The following is a 15,074-nucleotide window of genomic DNA, read 5'->3' as shown; positions in this document are numbered from 1 at the left end:
TGAAATGGGCCATTTAGCCTCAACACACTAAACCCCCAGCTTCATGTCACATCTTTACACACATCTCAATCTATCCTCATACTCTAGAGATTAGAAATGCAAAAAGGAAGTCTTGTAATAGCTTTATATGTAGTGACGTACTATGGTTTCTTCACTGCTGCCACCTTGCTGGTCAATTTAATATTGAATTTTAACCATTGACAATACAAATATCAAGTTAGTTTTACTATTGCAGTCAATATTTCTCCCCATCACTGACTGGGAGGCAAAATCCCCCAGTTCTAGGAAAAGATGGAATTTAAGCCTAAACGTAAACCTCCACCATCAGAGACAACGTTAAGACTTTAATGTTTGGACTGAGATAAGTGGTACTAGTGGGTGACGAGATGCTGAGATACTTAGAGATAAGCCAACCCCAGCATTAAATAATGGGGTTTACAGGGCATTTGGTCACGCAACTAATGTAATATTAACATTACAAGGGTCATGGACAGACATGGTATCAGTCCCTGCACAGATTAAAATGAGACGGTGTTTCCTGACCACCAATTATGTTCACATTAACAGCCTCTATTTTATTTATTTTGATTCTCTTGTGTTAGTATGAATTAACTATTTTGTTTAAAGTTGTAACTTACTGTGTGGCAATTCTGTGCCAACATCCAGCCCAAGTAATGGCTTTACACAGGGAAAAAAAAACCTTTAATAGATGATAAATTATGATTAGTTTTCATCTTTGGAATGTTATTACGCACGCTTTCATGTGTGTGCCTGATGGAGACAAAGTCTGCTGACCAAGCATTAAGAGCCTCAAGCCGTATGTTATTCATAATATGGATACACTTCTAGGAAAATAAAACAGCATTAATAAGGTTGGATGCATGTGAATGAGCACTGAGGCCTTGGGCGATCTACTATATTGTTTTTTTGAGAGTCGGAGTATTCAGCTGTTGGGTTGGCAATCCCTAACCTACTTTGCCCCTCAGTTTCAATAAACACAATTGGAAGCTTACAGCAGATGAATGGAAGACGAAAGCAGTGAAAGGCATGGCAGTTATTTTAGTTATCAACCTGACCATAAGGTTCAGGTGTATTTTACTGCTACTAATGTACATTACAATCTGCTTTAGCCATAAGGTTTCCACATTTTACAATCACAATTTATATACTACATTGGCTGTGGTATGTGCTATAATCTGTGTTAGAGATCACAGTACAAACGACAACAAACATTAAAGGAAATAGTAGAGTTTAGTATATCTGTATTTCTAAAAGCAGTTGAGTGACTGGCCCTCATTGGGTGGCCAAGGACACAAAGGTATGAGAACACAAATAGCAGAGCTGTCACACCCATCAGCTGGAATTCATAAAAATACAAGAAATATTTCAAATGCAATCCATTTTTATGGGCAATCAAAAGTTACAACATAACAATACACTGATTCCCTTTGATGGCTATTTTTCTACCGGGGCCCAAACAGTGTTAGTAGTGAAAATGGAGAGAAATTATTGTTATTTTATTGTTATTTTTTTATACTTTATTTTTTATTTCCTTTTTTACATACAAAAGTGAAAAACACAAAAAAAGCAAAAGCAAACAAAAACAGAAAAAGAACATGTTGCATTGCCGTGTCTCTACAGTTTGATCTGATGTTAGTGTCAGTGTGATAGTCTTTATCCTGTCGATGTGTGTACAGTCCATTTCTCCCATTTTTCCAGACATTTTTCTTCTTGGGTTCTTAACTTATGGGTCAAAAGCTCCATGACGTGAATCTCTTTCACCATTTTGAGCCAGTCATCTTGTGTTGGTGGGTCTGGTTTGTACCATTTTCTCGTAATTGCTTTTTTACAAGCTGCTAACAAAATTTTAAACAAATATCTGTCCTCTTTTAACACATTTCCTGTCATTCTGCCAAAGTACAGTAATAAACATGAGTTGGGTATGTCATAGTTCAGAATTCTGACAATAAACAAATGAACATCCTCCCAAAATTTTACAATTTTAGGGCAAAGCCAAAAGACATGAGAATGGTCTACATTTGTTGCCCCGCACTTTCTCCAACATGGTTGTGGTACTGACAGGTATTTGTGTTGGGTTTTAGGTGTGATAAAAAATCTAATTATATTCTTCCAACAAAATAGCCTCCATGCACGTGATGATGTGCTTGACTGTTGTGTTCTCCAAATGTCTAGCCATTCATCTTCAGAGATATTCACCCCCAGCTCTCCCTCCCATTAACGTTTAACATATGAAGTTGTATTCCCTCTTGTCTCCAATAGATTTTGATACAATGTAGATATTATTCTATATTTCTTTGTATTGTATATTCCAATTATGGTTCTGATTATTCCATTATTATCCAAATTTATATTATGCTTTATTTCTTTGTCAAAGTAGTCCCTTATTTGTAGATACCTGTAGTGATCCTGATTGTTTAAATTATATTTTTCTTTAATCTCCTGAAAACTCATAAAGTTCCCATTTTTAATTAGCGTACACATGGCTGTTATTCCACTTGAAATCCATTGCTTAAATGTCTGGTCATGAGAACTGGGGATGAAACGCCTATCATAGGCTATCCATTGGATTAATCTCAGCTCTTTCTCCAATCTATATTTTTTAACTAACTTAAACCACATTTTTAAAGTAAATTGGGTGATAGTGTCCACATGTTTAATCATAATTAGTGCTTCTTCCCGGTCTCCAATAAGGCCCCCGATTTCTCTTCCTTGTACAAATTTCTCTAAATTTTTCCATTTTGCTACATAATTTTCATCACACCAACAAATTACAGGTCTAATTTGTGCTGCATGAAAATATTCTTTGAGGTTTGGCAGCGACATTCCTCCCTTATCTTTCCCTATGTGTAGCGTTTTGAATTTTATTCTTGGTCTGTGACCATTCCATATATACCGTGAAATTGTTTTGTCCCATAGTCTGAATTGTTTCTCAGGTATCTCCATAGGTAGCGACTGAAATAGGTAGAGGAAATATTGTTATTTTTTAAAGAAATATGTCTATATATGTTGGGATGTTTGTTTAACACAGAAAGACCCAACAAGCAATAGAAGCGAGCTTTAAGCTTAAAGACCGCATACAGTGGCTGTAGCAACCAAAGTACAATTGTTTTCTACTGCTAATGAAGTCAAACTGCAGAACAAGAAATTACATATGTCTGTCTGTGATGACATGTGGCTGATTGGATCTGAATCCTCATCAGTATTCATTAAAGCAGAACTAAGAAACTTTTTCACCTTAATAAATCCTTCTCGTAGTCCCAGTGAGGGTAATACAAGTGTTTATGGGGTGATTGGGGGGTCTTTCATCTCTCCCTGCTGTCTCTGGCCAGAAAACCGCACTTGCAACTTTTTTTTTTTTTTAGATATGTTTTAATCGTTAAATAAAACAAACCCATTATTTCGGACATCTACAAATAATAAAGCTTGGCACACACGTTACTATTACTAACTTTGAGTTGTTTAATCCATGCACATGCAAGCTCCTCCCCTCCGCCCCGTTCCTCTCAAAGCCAAAGCGAACATGAGGCCAACATGAGGAAAGTTGTTGCTAGTGGTCTTGAAACATGACAGTAGAAACGCAGCAAAAACGCTTTGTAAACAAGCAAGGCAACTCTCATATGGGAACACTTTAGGTTTGATGAAGACCTAGAGCAAAGACACATCACGTGCAAGAAGTGTTTTGTTTTGTGCAAAAGTGAACATAATTGATTTTAGTGTTTGAAGGATTTTATTTATGTTTAAAGAATATATTTTGTGTTTTTTGTTCAAAAAATAAATAACTTTTTGTTTGACAAACAATCTTTTGAATATTCGTGATTTCAATTATGAATAAAATAATCATGATTATTATTTTTTCTATAATCGAGCAGCACTAACCTTTAGTGTCACTGTTGTATTAGGATTTTTCGGTGATCGGTTGCTACCGTCTTGGGAGAGCAAAGGTGCGCATGTAGCTACGGGGTGGGGCGGGCGTGGGGGGTGCAGAGTGTTTACGACAGTGACATAAGCAAAAGGGACCTTTAGGGGGAGCGCTAAGCACAAGTTACTTAGTTCTGCTTTAACACTTTTTTAAAAAAATGATTTGTGGACAAGTTTCTGATTATCAATGAAAGACAACAGCTGTAAAAGGAAATGTATAAAGATGTGGTAATGGAAACAACTTTCTCCACATATTTGGTCGTGTTGAGGAGTTTGTTTTTGGAATCAACCAATACTTACAAGTTATGTGTAAATGGCAGTGACATAGCTTTGACTTATGTGATTTAGAACAAAAGTACTGAAAAAAAAGGGTGCGTGACGTACAGTAAAATAACTATATTCTAAGCTTTTGGTGTAAGAACAAACTCCCTTGATGGCAAATTGAAAAGCTTCAGAGCAAAGGACGAATGACCCTAAAGACAAAGAAAGCATTAGTCCACAAACTATACGAGGCAATGTGCAACACTAGACCCTGGTGGGAAATATCTGCTTAAACGGTGCAACAGAAATGTAAATTTGTTCCGTAAGCCTGGGATAAAAAGACGGTTTCTTGAAGATAATTTCTTTTTCTCCCAGTAACAAATAAACCTCCAGATTAGTGCAGTGTGTGGCTGTTCATAGAAGCAGCAAATTAAAGCAGTTAAATCGAGTTGACCAAAAAGCTTGGCACACAGAATAAAAGGGAGGTTTAAGCTATGCCCTCCACCATCTCTGGTGCATGGAGAGTCACCACTAGATAATGGCTTGATAGGTAAATGTCACTTACACAGACAGAGGAAAGACACAGACAGATGTCAGTAAAGCACTTCTTTACACCAATTACATACAGAACGCCATGAAACTAAACACCCCATTCGATCAACAGGACAGGCTGTCAGAGGAGCCAACAGTGCCAAGATTCCAATTTACACTTGGGGTATTAGGCGGGTCCCTAGCGTGACTGCGTAAAGAAGCACCGAGCAGCTTCACATCCCTCATATTGCTTGTACCGATCTGAAGACAAGTTTGGCAGATGTAGCGGAGTGAGAAGAAGCTCATGTTTGAGTCATGACCTTGTTTCCGATGACACCTGTTGATTAAGAAATGTGGACATGGTCTGCCCCTGTAATTGGCAACATGCTTTGTTCAGCTAGTAAAAAAAAAATGGAGGGATAAGTTTAAGAAGTTATTCATCTGAGAAGGACAGCATGTCAGCGTTGGCTTTAAAACCGACCATGTATCTTGTGGAAGCTTAAGGCTAGTCACGTATGATTGATTTCTCCATCTTTTGTACAATAAATGTCATCCCACTGTGAATTTTCAGTCACCAAGCACCAAAACAGTGTTTATTTTTTTTTTAATGTCTTATCATATATGCTATACAAAAGAACGCTGATAGGAAACTAATGTCAAGGCAATGGTAGAGTATGTTTACTCATCCATGTACAATATTCAAGTGTGCATTCAAGGAGAACTACACAGTGTATAAGACCATAAAAGCGTCCAACTGGGAGTATGAATTAAAGCTGCTCTTTTGGTTTTTGAAAGAAAAGAGGAGGAACGACAATAAACCCTTCACTGATACCATCAACCACATCACTACAGAGTATTATGAGCTTAAGTACAAGAGCAAAAAAGAGCATATTGTCAGAATTTTTAAGATTACACCGACTAGTTCCCATAATCAGTCTAATTAACAACTCGTCATCACAGCTGGATTTGCTGCAACTTTTCATATTTACTGCCGTGCTGTGGGCTGTTTAGATTTACTGAAGAAATCCCATTCAAATATGAACAAGTACAATCAGCAGGCGGTAATGTTCCTGACAATTTCCTTTTCCTCAGATTGTCTATTCCATAATTATTGTTGCTTATTTTCTTAATTATTTTTATAATGTAGCACAGTATACGATAAGTCAGGCTGATTAACGCTAATTCCAAAACGCTGCAACATTTAATCCATTGCGGTTATTAAAACTAACCATGAACAATTTATAGAACCATCTTTTTTATCTAAAATATGTTGATCTCACTGTTTATAGATCACTTTGACTAATTTCAATGTTTATTGTAAATTTAATCCACGGCTCTGCATAGTTCCTAAAAACCCCAGATGTTACATCTCGCAGGGTTTAAATTCAAACCATAGCTGTGCTAAATCAACTATGATGTTGAATGAATCCATGGTATAAACAGTTAAAGGGGCCTTATGTAGTGTTCACATTCAATAACAAGCACACCAGGAGATCTGTGACCACAGAAAAATATGTTTATCAAAGCAGTCGAATCCAAGGTTTGGTGGCCATCAGAAAAGTGGGTATTAAAGTGACTAAAAAAAAAAAAAAAATAGATTTTAGGCAAGAAAAAGGAACATTTACTTATGTATAAGTTTATCTTGGATGCAACTTTGAGTTACGCTCCAGAATTTACTGTGAAAAGTGTCAAATACATAGAAAAGGTACGTAGATGCTAGTCACTACTAATTCATTAATATAGAAAAAAAAGAAAAAAGAAAAATTACATTTTCAGATAGTATGTCATAAACTATAAAATGCATTATAGTAAATAAAAAAATATGAAAATTAAATACAATGTTAACCGATTAGCTGAACTTCAAGGCAAAACAGTTATATTGGCCACGGCTCTATTATGTTTTTTTTAATTCGGAATTAATAATTCAGAATTAAAGTATTCTGCTTCGTGTTTACATGGAAATAGTAATTCCGAATTGAGGTTTAATTGGAAAACACATTCATTAGCCTTTATTCAAATCCACTTCAGGTCTGGGGGTTAGGAAGGGTTCTGATTGCACAGGGGGCGAATGTGACGTATTACGTACAGTATAACGGGAAAAATACACAAACCTTCTTTTCAACTACAATATAGAAAACCACATAATAAGAACCGTTTTCACTTTTATTTTGATTGTAGGTTTGAAGCAGCAGCTCGACAAAATACGGTTTCACTTTCACGCAGAATGACCGGAATTAATTTAAGCAGAAGGCACAACAACAAGATTGAGGAATTATTCTATCAGGAAATAAAAGCAGAATAACCCAGCTACTTAATTTTGATTTAAGTTTATTTCGGATTGGCCATTTTAATTTGGAATTAGGTGAGTTTAAACAGAATTACATTTTTATTCTGAATTAAAAGCTCTCATGTAAATGTGACCATTGACATGAATCTAACAACTAAAATCTTGTAGGTATGTATCGAGTTTTTGAATACAAGCAAAACTTACAATAAAAATAAGGAAGAAGACTTTTTACCTGAAGTCGTTTGTGGTCGACCACTACCGGGGGACGGGGGGGAACAACTAGCTCCACTTCTGTTTGTTCTGCAGATCCCCTCATGTGCTCCGAGAGGCTTGGCTTGCTTGTCTGTCCACTGGAACCATCTGGCAAAAACATATATGATTAAAGGAAAGTACATAACAAGGAGTCAGACTTAAAACCTAGTAAACTAACCAGGCCACGAAATTTTATGAAGCAATTTTGCTTTTGTCAGAAAGAGAGAAAAGCAAAAAGTGGACCACAGAAAATAAAACCCTGCTGCCCTAGTTACAAGATTAATGAATAAGTGGAATGACGAGAATATCACAGCTGCCCCCTTTATTTGCCTTTTCCTAAATGCTGAGAATACAACAGTGAGTGTTTGTTCAGGAGCCATTGTTTGTATTCAGATGCCGGACAATTCTCAAGTGGCTTCCTCATATATTTTGAATGCACCGTTGAATACACCCCCCACCCACCCACCCACACACACCCTAAACCCAACCACAGAAGTTTATTTTTGACTAAAATAGTGCTGGGCCACAAAAACAAGAGAATCTTCACAAAGTAAACCAACTCACAAATCAGAAGATGTACAGTGTCAGTGCCTTTAGTTTCTTCACAAAATACATCATCTACCAAGATAGAGCTCCAGTTTTATATGCAGCATGATTTCTGTTCCAATATCCTGTCTTGTGGCAGCTTTTAAAACCCCATTAAAAGAAAACGCCTTATCTCCCTCCCTGTATATGCATGAAAAGAGGTGTGCAATTTTTAACAAGAGCAGTTAAACTTAAGACAAAACTATTCTCAGACATACATAAATTGTTTAAGGCTCATCCCATTCCGTATAGATAACAGTTATGACAGCATTTAGCAAAATATGTAAGAAAAACTGGTTACATTATTTTAACAAAATGATGATCCATACCTTCATCAACTTGATCTTGCACGACAATGTCTTGTTGAGGTCTTTTTAAGTCCTCTGTCACATTCTGAGCAGTACTTCTCTCATCACTACTACTGAGGCTAGGCAAGTCTAAACTGTCCATGGACTCATTTCCATTAACACAGTCTACTTGTGAAACTGGGTGACTCTCTGTGGGCTTGGACGTTTCACTCAATGGTTGGCAATCAGCCAGTTCCAACTTGCTGCCGACCTTTTTGCTGGGTGGTGAGCTGCCATCAACACAAAGTGGAGCGTTGTGTTCCTTCATGCTCTTTGATTCTGCTACCTTAGGTTTGGACTGCTCTCTAGCTTCCCCCGCATCGCCAAGTTTAGCACATGTGACGACTGGAGGCTCGTTGGAGCTTTCCTCTTCTGTAGACAGGGCGTGAGGATGGTGCCCGTTGAGCTGAGGGTCCGTAGTATCCCAAGATGACTCTTCATCTTGTGTGAGAAAAGAGTCGTTCATGGCTGCGGCTTCCACTTCTGGCTCGGCCTCCTCCTCTTCCTCCTCGGTCTCTTTCTTGTAGTACTTCTTCTTCCGTATGATGCCTCGCACCCAATATGGTTTTCGACGCACCTTTCGTTTGACATAATCTATCAAAGGAGAAAAAAAAAATACTAATTAAGCCAAGAACACTTTTTTTTTTAAAAAAAAAAAGATAATTCTAACCAAAGAAAAGTACAACCCAAAGGTAAAAATACAAAAGTTCATTTAAATTCAATAATTGAAGTTAAAGGCTATACCACTAATGAGCAAGAAAATTACTGCACGCACACATACAGACTACGGAGTACTAAATCTTAAACATAGCTTCAAGTTCAATTGCTGATAAATAAGTGTGAGAAACAGCCTGCAGTCGAGAGGAAGAAGTCCTGCTGTATCGTAAATGCTAGGCACAGACAACAGATGGTTGTCATCAGTGGGGTTCTTTGAGTAAGGAACAAACCAAAGTGCAGTAAAAGAGTCAAAGCAAGTTAGTGATGCTGCTAAACTCTGAGAAACCTAAAAGGCATTTGCTTTGTTTACTGTGTTTGAGGCAGATGTGGAGATGCACACTTGATCAACAAAGTCAAAATGAAGGGCAAATACAAGCCAGATTGTAAAAAAAAATAAATAAAAAAAGAAGAAAAAACCAGAGTCCATTTTCTTAGAGACCATTAGCGGCTGATGTGATCATGACCTGTCGGCATGTTTTCATTTGGAGACAATCTTTCATTGTAAGCCTAATTAAAAACAAGGTGAAAATGTATTTTTAAAAATGTCAGCTAAAGCTGAATTATCACCATCAGTAGTTTTTTTTCAGTCTCAATGGACTGATGCTAATTTATTCATTAGTTAGCATACTGAACTCTGTGCACTTGGTGAAATGTTTGCCCCCATTACATCAGACTGCCTCCTCTTTGTGGCTTTAACCTGTACTACCTTCCAAATAAAGACAAAAACAGCACAACCTTTACAAAACCTCAAAAATACTATTCAGATGCTGCTGGTGGAAATTCCTAATTATTTGTTTATTCATGTTTTTTTGTTTTTTACTTGACCTGGGTTTCACTTTACAATTTTAAGGAGCAAACTACAAATAAAGAAAAACACTGACAGAAATAATTGAATATTTGGTTTCCCTGGACAAAGACATCAATATGGAGATAAACGATGAAGCTCATTTTCCCTTACACACTGACCAGCAGAGAGGAATACACACCAGAAACTGGTTTATGCCGTGACATTTTTCTTTTTTTATTGCATTAAAAATGACTCTCAAAAAGTTTTTAAAGCATCATAATGTTAAAGTACATTAAGTACATGACATATATAAGCAGGGTTCCTACAGCTTTACTCAAACTCAAGACTTTTTACTGGCATTTTAAATTCAATTTAAGACCAACTTGACATAATTAAGGGGAAAAACCCCAAATCAATTACATGGAGTTAGGGTTAATTGTTTCTAGTGTCTTGTGCAGACATGCAACTGGTGGCCCCCAAAGTAAACACACAAAATGACAGTAAAATGCACAAAAAAACAGACTAAACAGACTAAAAAATAATCAAAATCACTCTAAAAACACAAGATTACTACAAAAATAGCCAGAAGTCCATAAAACAAAAAAACGCAAAATAAAAACCATTAAGAAAAATCTTTGTTGGACAGGCAATTTTCTTAAATTGATATTTTCTCATGATGTTTATACATTTTTTTTAAAAAACTAACATTACAATTTATTTTGAAATGTGAGAATAATTACAATCATAAAATCCAACTTATTACGTGTTAAAATTTGAGACCTTCGAAACATTGATCTAAGACATTTTAATGACAACTAAATCCTTATTTTTAGATTCATGATTTTAATACCTCTTAAGACTTTTTAGGGATCCACAGGAACCCTGATAACAGTATTGAGTATGGCAAATGTTAAGCCAGTTTTGTTCTGAACTTGGTTTTCCATTGGACGGTGTGCCAACTGCTGACCTTGCGTTTTATTTGAAAAAAGACTGGACCAATAAGCACAGCAGAGATTTTCTCACATGATGACATACCACAGGGAAGGCCTAGTAACACACAAGCATTCCACTAGTCAGCACCAAGTGATGTTGAAATGTGTAGACATAAGCTGCTTGACGATATGAGGGGACCTCGCCAATGTTCACTCGAGAAAATATGCTCAACCTGAGCAGAAAGTTCAAAGAAACGATGAGTCAAGCATCATCACCACAGGCAACAATGGCCACAGTTTGCTTGGGTCTCTCTCGTGTAAGCACAGGGGCTGAGAGAGCAAGCAAGAGCAGGTTTTAAAGGAAGATGGGGCTTTCATGTTTGATTGCTCCTGATTTGATCCCAAAAAAAGGAAAGTCTTGAGGGCGTTTGCTCAAAAAGAAGCACAGCGTTCTATTATTCAAACATGCTTGGCATATAGGGATGGTAGCTCTGAGGTAAAGTAGAAGGACAGAAAGAGACGAGAAAGAAATGAGAACGCCAGACAAGCATCTTGATTCATTCCACAAAAGTGGCATCTCCTATGTGAGGCTCATGTCTGCGAGAGTGTGCGTGGGTGGCTGTACCAATGATTTTATCATCATTTAGAAGAAATGCTCAGTTTTGACCATTATTACTTTTTCCAACTCTCAGAATGTAATTTTTACCTGTCACATTGTAATGTTCAGCCATTCGTCAAAGCTTGGCTCTACCCAATCTTTGAAGAAAAAATATTGTCCTACATCAAATATTACGTTCATGTTTTTAAAAAAAGAACCCCAAACTATGAGAAAATGAAAAAAACTTTTCTCAAAAACGCCATGATTTTAAAAATAAAAGCCTGTGGGTCAAATTTCTAACTGACCAATCTTTTCCTTTCAAAACTACTGTCAAAACCACAATAATTTCACTCTCCAACCCAAAACGATCAATGATTCAGTGTATGCGTCAGACTCGGGGAGGCTATCACCACTATCACAAACATGCAGAGTGCTTTGAAGGTGTTTTTTTGAATAGCTACAAAATAATTGTGATACTCAGCTCTTGAATAATGCATAAATAAAATTGTTAGACCATGAAGAAGTCAACTACAGAAAGGGATTTGGCATTGGGAGAGAGAAGGAGGAGGTTTGGGGATAGCAAGCTTAACACTTGGTAATAATTAAAAATGCCCTCGCCAAGATTTATGCAGTGGCACAAATGTTGAAGTTGGCTTCACACACAGCTGTCAGTTGAGTGTGTGAAAATCATACAGAAAAGTACAGCTTATAGTTATAAATAAAAAAAGCAATATAGAGAAAGTGAGTGACAATTCCACTAAGCACTGTAGTAAACCTGTTGGGTAGAGATCTGTCTCTCTGACTGGCTGATTTCTTAATGTAATTATGAGATAAACAGAAGAACCAGTGCAGGGTGAAATATGAGAATAACAAATTCAACTTTAAGTACAACAACTAATGTGGTAAGACTCTAATAAATCATCCCAGGCAGATTCTTATAACCATGTCAACTCACAATCATTTTCCAACTCCTCAGCCTTGTCAACATTAGCCAGATTTAAGTGTATGGAAGCATTGAAGCACTAGAGTGGATTACAGGTTTATAGCTGTCATGCACTGCATTACACAAAGCCATAAAATCCATCCATCCTTTCCACAGAGTAAGTGTCAGGGCTCAAGGCTATGGTGTCATTACTTAAAGTATCAAGTTGACCAAAACAGAGAAACAAACTCAGGTAATCAATCATTTCTTACAGCATGCAAAATCGGGAGTTTTATAAAGTTATGCCTTTACCTTGGAGGATATTTTCCTCCCAAAATAAAAAGTGCAATGTTTTGCAGAATTACATCATCAGAGCAGCACTTTCTATTGTGTAGCTACCAGATATCTCACATCTGAAAAGCTTTCTGCACAAGAACCACAAAGGCTTTGCTTGAATTTCAGCAAAGTCATTTGTAGATGAATAGGTTGAAAGGAAAAAATATCTGAATGCAGAGTGTGAATACGGTCTTTTTAATTAGTTTCTAATAATATGGGTAATTGTTTTGACTTTCTCCCTTATCTGACAATAACTCCATCAAACCCTCACTTTCAATTTATTTTGTGACGTTACTTTAAGCTAAATGGGCCAAGTTCTAAATGTCTGTCATTTTTGGAAAATCGTAGTGAAACATGGTAACTTACTTTAACAATTCAAAAGTATTCATAACAGGTTGTAAACATTGGTTTTGATATGAAATCAAATATTATCAAAAGTAAATCATTACTGTCTTTGAGATTACTGAACAAGCTGTTATGTTGGATATTCAGCGTCAGTGGTCTATAAATGTTAAATGTTTTAAAGGTGGTGTTAGATCTTTTAATGTGTTGTTTATTTGTTAAAATGCGTTCCATTTGCACTGTATACAAGCTCAAGTCGCAACAGGGTAATTTTAAATCTGTTCCGTTTTAAACAGAACTGCCCTTTCCACACTGAAAAACATGCCCTTTTGTTGCGGTAACTAAAACAGTCAAAAACTGGATATGCGCTTTACACACAAAAGATGTGTAGCACAAAAAACATTTTGCTGGCTTCCGGATAATTTGTATTTAGGACACTAATAAAGAACTGTGCTCACACAGTAATGGATTATTATCACTAAATATTTGAACTAAATAAAAAAAATACCGAAGAATAAATATATACACAGGTGGCTTTGTTTGTGGTATGTGTGTGTGAATTAGTCACGGCAGACTCCAAATGAGACGAGATTTAAATAAATCAGTTATTGAAGTTAAAGAGCTTAGAGATCTACAGGTGGCGAATATTAAAACATCCATTCTGACTGGTTAAACCCCGTCATTAACAGAGAAGTGTGTTGAAGCGACAGCAAGTATGTTCTTATCAGGTGGGAACTCTACCAAGGCCATGTGGTCAAAATGAATCCAAAACACAAGTCAGCCAAATTAAAAAAGGTGAAAAAAATTAATGAAAACCATGTAAAGCAGAGGTCCCCAACCACAGGGCCGTGGGTCAATTGTTACCGGTGTCACGTACTGAGTTTACCTCCACACTGAGATTATAACCCAAACATAATCCAATAAAAAAATTAACAAAAAATGAATTAGCTTTTTTAGCAAAAAATAATTTATCGGTAGTGCGCATATACAATCTCAGTATGATGTTTAAGGTGCCTGCCTCGGTCACCGGCCGGAGCATCCCTTTTAAGCACATATTAAAGGGGATGCTCAGGCCGGTAAATTACTGCAAAAGTGAAACCTCCAAGATAGCAAAATTAACAAAAAAACAAGCATCTGCGCAGGGTAAAAGAGCCAGTCAGGAGACAGAAGGAGAGCCTACAACTTCAAAGAAAAAGAAAGATGCATTTAACAGACAATACTAGGAGTCCTACTTGAAATATGGATTTATTGTGACAGGTAGTTCCCATGCACTAAGCCCGCGATGGGACATCTCGTTGCAGAGAAACAAGCTCAGGCCTCCCACTGATTTACGTTGAGTTGTATTTTTCATGCACTTTATATTGGTTTTTGTGGCATAAAGTTGTATACATAGTGGATTCACGTTTATTATTATATTTAGAAAATGACAGATTTTTTTTTTTTTTTTTGGCCACATCGTAAAGGCCGGTTCGAGAAAATATTGTCCGTCATTAAACCGGTCCATGAGGCAAAAAAGATTGGGGACAGCTGATGTAAAAGATAGTTGTTCAGTCTCCATAAGTCAGCTTAAATATAGAGTATTTTTCCTCTATATTTAAGATGAATTATGGATACTGAACAACTATCCTGACAAGAATGACAGACAGCCTGATAAGTTATATTGTTCATTTGAATACTTATTGGTAAAACAATAGTTTTATATAGATCTTTTTAGTGTTTTGTAGTTATATTTCCGTGTTTTATTTCCTAACTTATATAATCCTTTAGGTAGGAACAACACAAACCCAACCCAGAATCCTGCAGCTTTGTGTTCTCCTGGCTGAATCGGCTTTAACTTGGCCCTCAGTAGTTTCAATAATGAAGTATTGAACGGCCTAGTTCCCATCACCTGCGACTGGTGGGTAACTGTTAAAAATGAGAGAAGCTGTGACTCATTCAAAAAATGGGCCCATTTAAAATTCCTTAAACACACACAAACAAGGAGATTGTTATAAACAGAGTATTGTTCCAACAATTCAGTATTGATGACTTATAATTGAATCCCTAAAGCCATATTGGTTTGTTTGTTTTTAAACGTGTCTACTTTTTATTGTTACCACTATCAAATCCATATTAAGATGTTATCACACAAAACAAAAAATACAGCATCCTCTGCCTCTCACCATGATAAATGCATGTTATTTGCATAATGTGCAGCATACACAGGTCCCCTATGTCTCTTTATATTGCTGATAGAAG

General features: G+C 36.6%; 1 protein-coding gene across 2 annotated transcripts in view; it reads right to left on the bottom strand.

The window, feature by feature from the left end:
* Positions 1 to 15,074, bottom strand: part of atad2b (ATPase family AAA domain containing 2B) — a 68,025-nt gene that overhangs the window by 10,131 nt on the left and 42,820 nt on the right. For both annotated transcript variants that reach the window (XM_028439186.1, XM_028439188.1), the window contains exons 25-26: positions 8,185 to 8,796; positions 7,251 to 7,378 (exon numbers count right to left, since the gene is read on the bottom strand). In XM_028439186.1, the coding sequence (XP_028294987.1) occupies positions 7,251 to 7,378; positions 8,185 to 8,796 (740 nt within the window). The remainder of the gene's footprint in view (positions 1 to 7,250; positions 7,379 to 8,184; positions 8,797 to 15,074) is intronic.

Source organism: Gouania willdenowi, chromosome 24 (assembly GCF_900634775.1).
Source record: "Gouania willdenowi chromosome 24, fGouWil2.1, whole genome shotgun sequence".
NCBI classification, from domain to species: Eukaryota; Metazoa; Chordata; class Actinopteri; order Blenniiformes; family Gobiesocidae; genus Gouania; species Gouania willdenowi.
The sequence above is the reverse complement of the archived record's forward strand: the minus strand, read 5'-3'. Positions and strand labels throughout refer to the sequence as shown.